General features: G+C 42.8%; 1 protein-coding gene across 1 annotated transcript in view; it reads right to left on the bottom strand.

Moving 5' to 3' along the window:
- Window positions 1–9,063, bottom strand: part of ZBTB10 (zinc finger and BTB domain containing 10) — a 139,153-nt gene extending 130,090 nt beyond the window's left edge. Inside the window, exon 1 of the mRNA XM_033933709.1 lies at window positions 7,940–9,063. Within this exon, the coding sequence (XP_033789600.1) occupies window positions 7,940–8,587 (648 nt within the window). The 5' untranslated portion in view covers window positions 8,588–9,063. The remainder of the gene's footprint in view (window positions 1–7,939) is intronic.
- Between the last annotated feature and the right edge of the window lie 940 nt (window positions 9,064–10,003).

The raw sequence follows: 10,003 nt of genomic DNA on the forward strand, positions 1-10,003 counted from the left end.
TTAGCAGTTGTCATCCCACTAGACTAAAACAAGCTTTACCTATTAGTCAATTTCTATGCATTCGTATCTGCTCTACTGATGCTTAGTTTTAGAAACAAGCAAGATTAATGTCTTTACAGTACCAGTAGAGGTTATCCAAAATGAGCAATCAAAACTGGCATACCTACATGAATGGTATGCTAATCTGGATTTGTTGTTACAACCTCAGGATAAGGAAACCTCTGGTAGACAAATTTGTGTGATTACATATTCAGATCATGCTAAGGCAGTAGCTAATATCAGGAAACACTGGTGTATATTGGCTATGCATGAGGTGTTCTCAGCAGGTCTATGTATGGCTTTTACCCGTCCCCAAGAATCTGGCTAATTTTCTTACTAATTCCAACAAATTCATGGGGGAATAAAGGGTTACGTCCCCCGGTCAACTCCATCCATGTGAATCTTGTTACATATGACCTAATTCTTTATATTGTTCCACATGGACTCACCCTGATACGCAAAGTTTATTCTTTATAACATTCTACTGCCTGTTTTTCACAATGGGTTGTATATGTTATTATCAGTCTATGCAACCTGTTATATGTGAGATGCACTTCTCGCCAAATTAAGACAAGGTTACAAGAACATAAGAGCAAGTTATGCACAGCCACCACTACAGCACCCATGGTATCCCACTGTTTGGAAAAACATCATACTTTTCTTCTTGATCTTAGCTGGTTTGTCATTGAACAAATTCCAACCATCTTTAAAGGTGACATAATGACTCGTCTACAATTGTGTGAGTAGTTTTGGATTTTTTAACTTAACATAGGAGCGACTGTAAAGGCAACAAACCTTTTTGTGAGGCAAGTAAGTAAAAGTAAGAGGAAAACAAGGCTGCTTTAGTTCTCAAAAATAGTAGCTGAAAAGGTAAGGAATAAGAGGTTAGCTTTCATAAACTATAAAAGATCGCAGAAAGAGGAAGACAGGCAAAAATATCTGGAAAATTTAAGAGAGGGTGATCTTGTAATCAGGAAAGCAATGATGCAAATGGAAGAAAAAATAGCTGACACGGTAAAACGGGAAGACAAGACATATTTTAGATATATTAGTGATAGGAAGAAGTGCAAAAGTGGCATTGTGAAACTCAAAAGGTGAAGGGGAGAAATATGTAGAAGCAGATAAAGAAAAGGCCAAATTGCATAACAAATATTTCTGTTCTGTGTTCATGGCTAAAGCGCCGGGAGCGGGACCGCAGAAGACAAACATGAATAAGGATGGAGGAGTAATAGACCCTGATTGATTTTCAGAGGGTTGTGTTCGTGAGGAGCTAGCTAAAATAAAGGTAGACAAAGTGATGGGGTCGGATGGTGTACATATGAGGGTTCTGAAGGAACTCAGGGAAGTTCTGGTAGCTCCGCTGACTGACCTTTTCAACGAGTCTCTAAAGTTAGGAGTGGTACCGAAGGACTCGAGCAAGGCGGATGTGGTCCCTCTAACAAAAGTGGAAGTAAAGAAGAAGTAGGGAATTACAAGCCAGTAAGTCCGACTTCTATGGTAAGCAAATTAATGGAAACACTTTTAAAACAAAGAATGGTGAAGTTTCTGGAATCCTGTGGATTAAAGGACCGGAGGTAAAATGGCTTCACTAGAGGTAGGTCTTGTCAGACAAATCTGATCAATTTCTTTGACTGAGTGACCAGAAAATTGGACAGAGGATGTGCGCTAGATGTGGTGTATTTAGATTTTATCAAAGCCTTTGACAGTGTTCCACATGGACGTCTAATAAATAAACCGAGTGTCCTCGGGATGGATCCCAAAGTGATGGGCTGGGTCAAGAACTGGTTGAGTGGAAGGCGACAGAGGGTAGTGATCAATGGAGATCGCTCTGAGGAAAGGGTGTGCCTCAAGGTTCTGTTCTTGGGCCTGTTCTAACATTTTTATAAACGATATTGATGAAGGGTTGTCAGGTAAGATTTGCCTCTTTGCGGATGATACCAAAATCTGCAAGAGTAGCACGACGGATAGTGTAAATAATATGAAGAAAGACCTGACGAAGCTTGAAGAATGGTCTGAAATTTGGCAGCTAAAATTTAATGCTAAGAAATGCAAGGTCATGCATTTGGGCTGCAAAAATCCGAGGGAACGGTACAGTTTAGGGGATGAAGAACTTATGTGCATGACAGAAGAGAGGGACTTGGGTGTGATTGTATGTGATGATCTTAAGGTGGCCAAACAGGTTGAAAAGGTGACAGTGAAAGCTAGAAGGATGCTAGGTTGCATAGGGAGAGGCATGGCCAGTAGGAAAAAGGAGGTATTGATGCCCCTGTATAAGACTTTGGTGAGACCTCATTTAGAATATTGTGTACAATTCTGGTGGCGGCACCTTCAAAAAGATATAAAAAGGATGGAGTCAGTCCAGAGGAAGGCTACTAAAATGGTATGTGGTTTTCATCATAAGGCGTATGGGGAAAGACTTAAAGACCTCAATCTATATACTTTGGAGGAAAGGCGGGAGAGGGGAGATATGATAGAGATGTTTAAATACCTATGTAATGTAAATGCGCATGAGTCGAGTCTCTTTCATTTGAAAGGAAACTCTACAATGAGAGGGCATAGGCTCCGGAGTTATTTAAGGAAATGCTTTTTTACAAAAAGGATGGTAGATGCATGGAACAATCTCCCAGAAGAGGTGGTGGAGACAGAGACTGTGTCTGAATTCAAAAGGGCCTGGGATAGGCCTCTTACTTTTACTTACTTGCCTCATAAAAAGGTTTGTTGCCCTTACAATCGCTCCTGTGGGATCTCTCGAAGAGAGAAAGAGATAATGGTTACTGCGGATGGGTAAACTGGATGGGCCATTTGGCCTTTATCCACCGTCATGTTTCTATACCTAACGGATTAAATGGTTTCATCAAATGGAACACCATTATTTAAGCTTTATTGTCATATGGGATCAAACAGTTTGTACATTACTACTACCACAGGTGGTCCATTGACTGTTAAATTGTCCATTACTCTCCTGAACACACATGAATCATTTGTGGGATCTTCAAATTCAAAATTTACCGTATTTTTCGCTTCATGAAATACACTTTTTTTCCACCCAAAATTGGGTGGAAATATCGGTGCATCTTATGCAGCGAAGATATTTTATTTTAAACACCCCACCCCGTCATAACTTTCTAAAGGCCCACGCCAAATATGGCTCTCCCTAGCGTCTGTGAGCACCTGGCTGTCTTCTTGGCTTCCCCCACAGTGTCCTCCAGATTCTCCCCTTTAAAGCTAATTAGGCTCGCAATGGGCAGGGGAGGGGGGCCCTTACTTCCAAGCTGCTTCCCGCACTCAGAGAGAGGTGTCTTCCACGCTGTGACCGCCACTGAGCTAATTAAGGCAGCCTGCAGAGTGAACTTAGCAGGCTGCCATTGGCCTCCAAAGCACATTGCCTCTGCTACAGTCCCACCCCTGACGTCAGAGAAGGGGCTGGACCGCAGTAGAGGAAATGTGCTGCGGAGGCCAACGGCAGTCTGCTAGGTTCACTCTGCAGGCTGCCATAATTAGCTCAGCAGCGGTCACAGCATTGGAAAACAACCTCTCAATAGAAAAGGAGAGCTGTCTCTCCTCCGATCTCCTGCCCCAGGTAGCGAGCAAGAAGAGCAACTGTTGGGGAGGTGATGAGAGCCTGCCAACTCCAGAGCATGTATTCGGACCTGGGCAGAAGCTGCAGCCCTGCACTCCGAGGGCTTCTGCCACCCATCCCAGCTCAACCCAGCACCGTCTGGGAGTCGGAGACAACGACCTCGCAGGAAGCAGTGAAGGTAAGGCCCCAACCATTGTGAGGGCCCCAGTGGGACGCTGAATCTGGACACCGGGGGAGGGGAAGAGACAGAAAGGGACCTTAAGGAGGGGTAGGAAACAGACTTGAAGACAGGGCAGATGCTGGACTAGAGGGGGTAGAGAGGGGAGGACTCAAAATGTTAGCAGAAGGAAGAGAGAGAGAGAGAGAGAGAGAGAGGGAGAAACCTGAAACAAAGGGGAGGTAGAAGAGAGAGAAGCAGATGTTGGACTTGGGGGTGTAAAGAGGAAAGAGAGAAAGAGACTGCAGAGAGGTGGAAACATTCTGGACCAAGAAAGGAGGAAGGAAGGAGAAAAAGACCTGAAAGAAAGAAGAACAAATGTTGGGCATTGGGAGGGGGGGAGGTTGGTAAACAGAATAAAGACAGAGAGAGATAGAGACCTGAATCCAAAGGGGATGGGGATGGATTGTGAAAGAAATGTTGGCTGCAGTCATAAGGAAGTCCAACCATAAACTAATTAAATCACCAGACAACAAAGGTAGGAAAAATTATTTTATTTTCGATTTAGTGATCGAAATGTGTCAGTTTTGTGAATTTATATCTGCTGTGTGTATATGAATAATGAAAGGAAAAAATTGCATTACAATTAGTACAGGATGGGGGACAGGGTGCAGAGCCTGGCAAGGAGTGTGGGATTGGGTGCAGAGCCTGGTATATGTTAGTACATAATTTGGTTTAGAATGTTTTTATTCTTGTTTTATTACTCTAAATCTAGGGTGCGTCTTATGGTCAGGTGTGTCTTATGGAGCGAAAAATACGATACATTCAATTAATATACACGAACTATATGGGGACTTTTGCAATCTTTAATATTTATATTCAACTAGTTCACACATTTTCAGCATGTTATGGGGTCTCCTAATGTCAGCGAGTTACTAATCTCAATTACTTTTTGCATCTCTGTTCATAATTTACATATCTTAGTGGCATTTATATGTCTCATTTCTTAACATGTTCCGTTCCCTCTGACACTTCCCCCTCTTCAGCCGGAAATGAGAGTTTATGTACAGAGCGGCGGCATTTGTATTTACTGCATGTCCATTCCCAGACCAACTAATATATTTCAAGGTTCCTGAAGGGGTCTTTGTCCCTGAAATCAAGCTGGGTCAAACCAGATCTGTTTCATACTTCAAAGGAGACACTTAGAATAACGTGAAACACTGGTCTTTGTGGAACTGTGAACGTGCCTTTTATTTTTACTGTTTAGCTCTCACTATTGATATTTTTCTCATTTTTCCCACTATTTTTGGCTGATATTTCTAGGGTTTTTTCCTCAGGAATCAAATATATTGTGGCTCTCTTTTTCATTTAATCTGATTCACTCATTTTATAGTTTAATTATACATTTTGCACATACCCACAAGTGAAATCCTATATGATTGTGTGTGATCAGAACAGTGAAAAAGATATTCACACAGGCTAATTTTGGGTCTAGTAAAGCACTGGAGCTTTCTCCTTGGTGGGATTGCTGCTCCTCAGAGCTTATTACCACACACTGAGGATTCACTTTATATTAAAAAAAAAAAGAAGTTGCATTTGTATTAAATTGTATACGCATTCAGTGAGGATAGCCCTCTGGTGATTTTTTTTTTTGTATCTTTTCAATTACCGTTTTGATTATTAATGTGGGTTTTATTGTAAAGTGGGTACATGGGACAAATGGATCAGGCTGAAGTTAAGGAATAATGAGGGGATATTTTAATGAAAAAAGTAACTTGTTTGCAGGGAGAACAGAAGTAGGGCTTGAAAGTCTCAGACAAATAAATTTTATTTTTTAGGTGTTCAGGTACTCCCGTGCCTGTTGTGATCTCACTGTCCTCACCTGGGAATGAAAGTATCCAGCAGAAATCTCTCTTGATGAGAAAAGTAAGCAGTGAGCATTTTATTTATTTTGGATTTAATTTATTAGAGACCGTCTCCATTCAGGGGAATGAATATACATGTCTATTTTGCTGTGACGTATGTAATATTGGGTGTGTTACGCTGACACTACTGTTTACATAAATTATTAGGAAAAATATTCCAAGCAATGAGCCTATTGTTCTCTTAACAAAAGTTCAGAGTCCTCACTGCTACAATGGTCAAAAGAAAAAGCTGATAGACTGCATATTAGTGTTTTACCCCATTTTTTACTAAGCTGCAGAGCAGTGTTGGAGCATTTGGCACTCCGGGCCACGGTAAAATCCTCTACCGCAGCTTAATAAAAGGTGGGGTTAGTGAAATGATTCAAATACTGTTTACATAAATGCAAACCATAATAAGTTTTTAGATACAGAATCAATTTAGAAACAGCACGTGTTATACACTCAGTTTGATATTAAGGTTCCACAGATATGTGCAGTTAAATGAACTTATAGTAAGTCACAGATCTTAAGCCTAGTAGTATTTTAGAACATCTAAGCACAGTTTATGAATCTACTAGAGTCATTTGTGTAATTTGGTTATTTGAATGAGCCCTCCTAGCTTTCAACCAAAAAAAAAAACAAAAACCTGTGCTCTTTAATTATGTCCAGATAAATGTATCCGCATTCTCCATTAAGTCAAGGATAGTGGTATTATGTGTGCCTTACAGGTTCCTTGAGAGCATGTTTAACTTTGAAGAATATGAATTGTTGCTTGGTTGAAAATTGGTGCAAGGAAATTTGACAATTTTCTTTTAGTTAAATTCTTAGCTTTTTTAGATGTTGGATTAAGAGCATGACCTCAAGCTTAAAAAAAATTAAAGACCGATAAAGAGTAGGCTATCAAATATTTTAAGACACTTTTCTATTCAAACAACTTCAGTTATTCCTGGCATTAGAACAACCTTCAGTAATTCCAACAAAAACTTGCCCCCCCACTTTTTACAAGACCATAGCACGGTTTTTAGCACCGGCTACAATGATAACAGCTCCAACGCTCATGAGAATTGGAGCTGTCACTGCTGTGGCTGGTGCTAAAAAATGTGCTAAGGTTTTGGAAAAAAAAAAAGGGGGGGGGGGTTAGCCACTTAAGCTTTACTTTCATGAAGATGATGGGCTTCTGTGCAATAGCACTCCCTCCTCCCCTGTTAACTCAAAAAGCACATGCTACTCCAGGAAAAATCTGAAGTTTTATGTAGCACAGTTAGGAAAGAAAATGCATCAGGCCCCCAAATTTTGATTGCCAAATTTTTCTGCAAGATACAATTTAAACATATTTAGAAGGAATGAGAGTGTGTGTATGTGTTGGGAGAGGAAGAATTTAACACACAGAATAAAAGTGAGGAGTGTGTTTACTCAATCAAATGAAATCTGAGTCACAGAGAAAAGTACAAGCCAATGAGCAATGAATAGGAGGCATGTATGGCCTCCTTAGGCTTCCATAAAGACTAGGGGGACCATACATGAGGCAAGGGATGGGATTTGATATATACCTTACTATAATTACAACCTGGGGCAAGGGATGTTACAACCAAAGCAGTTTGCATATTATATACAAATACTGATTTTATAAATGAGGAAATGGAGAATTAGGTAACTTGTTCAGAGTTGCAAGGAGGTGCAGTGGAACTTGAACCCAGATCCCCTAGTTCTCAGCCCACTGCACTAAATCAAAGCTATCCTCAGTCGACAGCCATGGCTACAACTACTAACTTCCTCAAACATGTCACCCTATAGAGACAGGATAAAAAAGATCTAGGTAAAGGCAGGATTTGGTTTAAATATGTGAATTTATGTTTATTATCCGAGTTGTGAAGGACCGCTGGTCTAGCTGAAAATGTGCCAATGTTATTGTATGTTTGATCTGGATTTAAGATAACTGACCTTTTTCAGTTGCGCTCGAGACAAGTTATTTTCAAATGCAGCTGATTATTTCCTGTCCTTTAAGAATTCCATCTACAGTAGTTCCTACCTGAGGCAATGGAAGATTAAGCCACTCACTCATTATCACATCTAAAAATAAGTTGTTTTTACATGTATACAGCCCAATCATTTTAGCACTTTTTGCTTTACAACACTCAGCAGATAAGACATTGTCAAGGGATTAAAACAAAGAAAGCCTGAACACTTCTACTCCTGCACTAGGAACTGAAGGACATCCCGACACCCGTCTGTTCATGGAGGAGCGGGGATGGGGCTTACCTGAGCGGCTGGGTCATTGAGCCGATGCTCTGCCGAGAGATGATGCCTCAGTAGGAGCGGCCTCTTATAGTTGCGGGTGCCCTTGGTTAGCTCGTCGTGGCCAGAGGGTGCTACGTTACCGTTGTTGCTGCCACCGCTGCCAGACGCCTGACACCAGGCACAGGACATGAGGCCGGTCTCCTGGCAGAACCGAAGCCATGGGAATTCCTGAAGCCAGGAGCCCTGGAAAGAGGAGCAGTGTAGGTTCTGCAGCAAGGACTGCGGCCTGGCCAGCCCAAAGCGCTTCATGTTCTCCCCACTGCCATCCGCCTCCTCGGCGGCATCCCCCAAGCGCCGGCCGCTGGGGCCACTACAGCTGCCGCCCTGACTCGCCCCTTCGCCACCACCCTCTTCCTCCTCCTCCTCGTCCCCACTGCTGTCGCCACTCAGCGAGGCGCCGTCCTGCAGTTCTTTCCTATCCGAGCCGCAGGCCTCGACCTCGGCCTCGTCTTCCAGCTCCACTTCCACTTCCTCCTCCGCCCTTTGGCCGTTCGGCTGCTTCAGAGCCCAGGCCGAGGCCTCCAGGTTGCCGCCACCGCCTACGCTGTTACCGTTACCGCCTCCACCACCCCGGAACGCCAGCGTCCTGCGATTCCGCTCCGCGGACATTTTCAACCGCTTCTTTCCTTCTGACCCGGGCCCCGGCGCGCACCCTCCTGCTAACTGTTTGCGTTCTGGAACGTCAGAATGACCCGTGGGGAGGGAAGGGTGAGGGGGGAATGGAGCCCCCCCAGTGTTCCGCGAGGGGAGGGCGGAATGCTGCGGGTCCAAAGCACAGCCAACCCCCCGGCACCAGCGGCTCCCCTCACTGTTCCCCTGATTTTCACGCTTCTCCTTTTGCGTTCCCTGGTTTGAAGTATGAAGGTGACGGTTCCACCGAGTAATAAGAGAAGCGCCGAAAAGGCGCAGCGCCGAGTCAGAAAAACAACCAGGTTACAGTCCGTACAAGACCCCTCCGAGGTCGGGTGGCAAGTGAACAACGGACTATGCCCATAATGCAACGGGGCAGCGAACATTAGGAGGGGGACGAGAGAAGGGGAGGGCAGAGCAGCTGGCGAGTGTAAGGTGGTTGTAGGTTTCTGTGTTTCAGTTTGTATACATCTGGTCTTTGTAAACTCAAGTCTAGACCCTAGTTCTCCTCCCTCTTCTGATGAAGGCAGAGTGACACTTGCAGTCTAATCTCAATTTCAGGTGTTCATGGAGCCCAAATAAATTGATTTAGCGCTTTACAAAGAAAAGAAAACACTTAATTGTCGTTTATTATTTAATAAGTACTACAATATCAAACTTTACAGATCTATTAACATACAAAAATCATCCTAAATATTTTTGAAAATATGTTTTTAAATACTTACAAACACGAGAATGTACTTTGTTTAGCAGATAAAGGTAAATAATTCTAAATTTTCATTTGCTCCACTATAAGGTGCTCAACCTGAGGACGAGTAATTTTTCTTCATGAAAGAAAACTCATACATAAAAAGGATAACATTTTGAGAGGCAGTGCAAATATGATATTCTGCATGGACAACAGTTGTCACCTCAATATAACCAAGTAGTGAGCCTCATTGTATGAAAGCTGCAGTCAGAGAGCCAGAGGAGCCAACTTTTGAGAATGATTGGGGGTACTAAACCCATCCTTAGGCCGAGTGACTGCATCTGCTTAATAATAGGATTTTCTCAACAGCTACAGAATTAACACCTACAGTCAGAGGTTAATTAATACTAACTTGGGCCCAAAGCAAACATACATTTCTGGGGGCCCCTACTATAGAGCCCCATTTCCTCACCCCCCATCTAACAAAATCACACTCACTTTCCCTACCCCCAATCATCAGGATCTTCATTCATGGTTTCCCCCATTTATGTTACTTCTCTAAAAGTAGCAGTGCTTACTGTTGCTGTGGGCATGGCAGCTATATTAGTCTGCACATGAGCACTGGAATTAGGCAATCTGTGCTCCTGTGGCTTAATAATTAAGAGCTTCCAAGTGAGCAAGTTCCAGTACCATCATGCATTATGAGA

The sequence above is a fragment of the Geotrypetes seraphini genome, chromosome 2 (assembly GCF_902459505.1).
Source record: "Geotrypetes seraphini chromosome 2, aGeoSer1.1, whole genome shotgun sequence".
NCBI classification, from domain to species: Eukaryota; Metazoa; Chordata; class Amphibia; order Gymnophiona; family Dermophiidae; genus Geotrypetes; species Geotrypetes seraphini.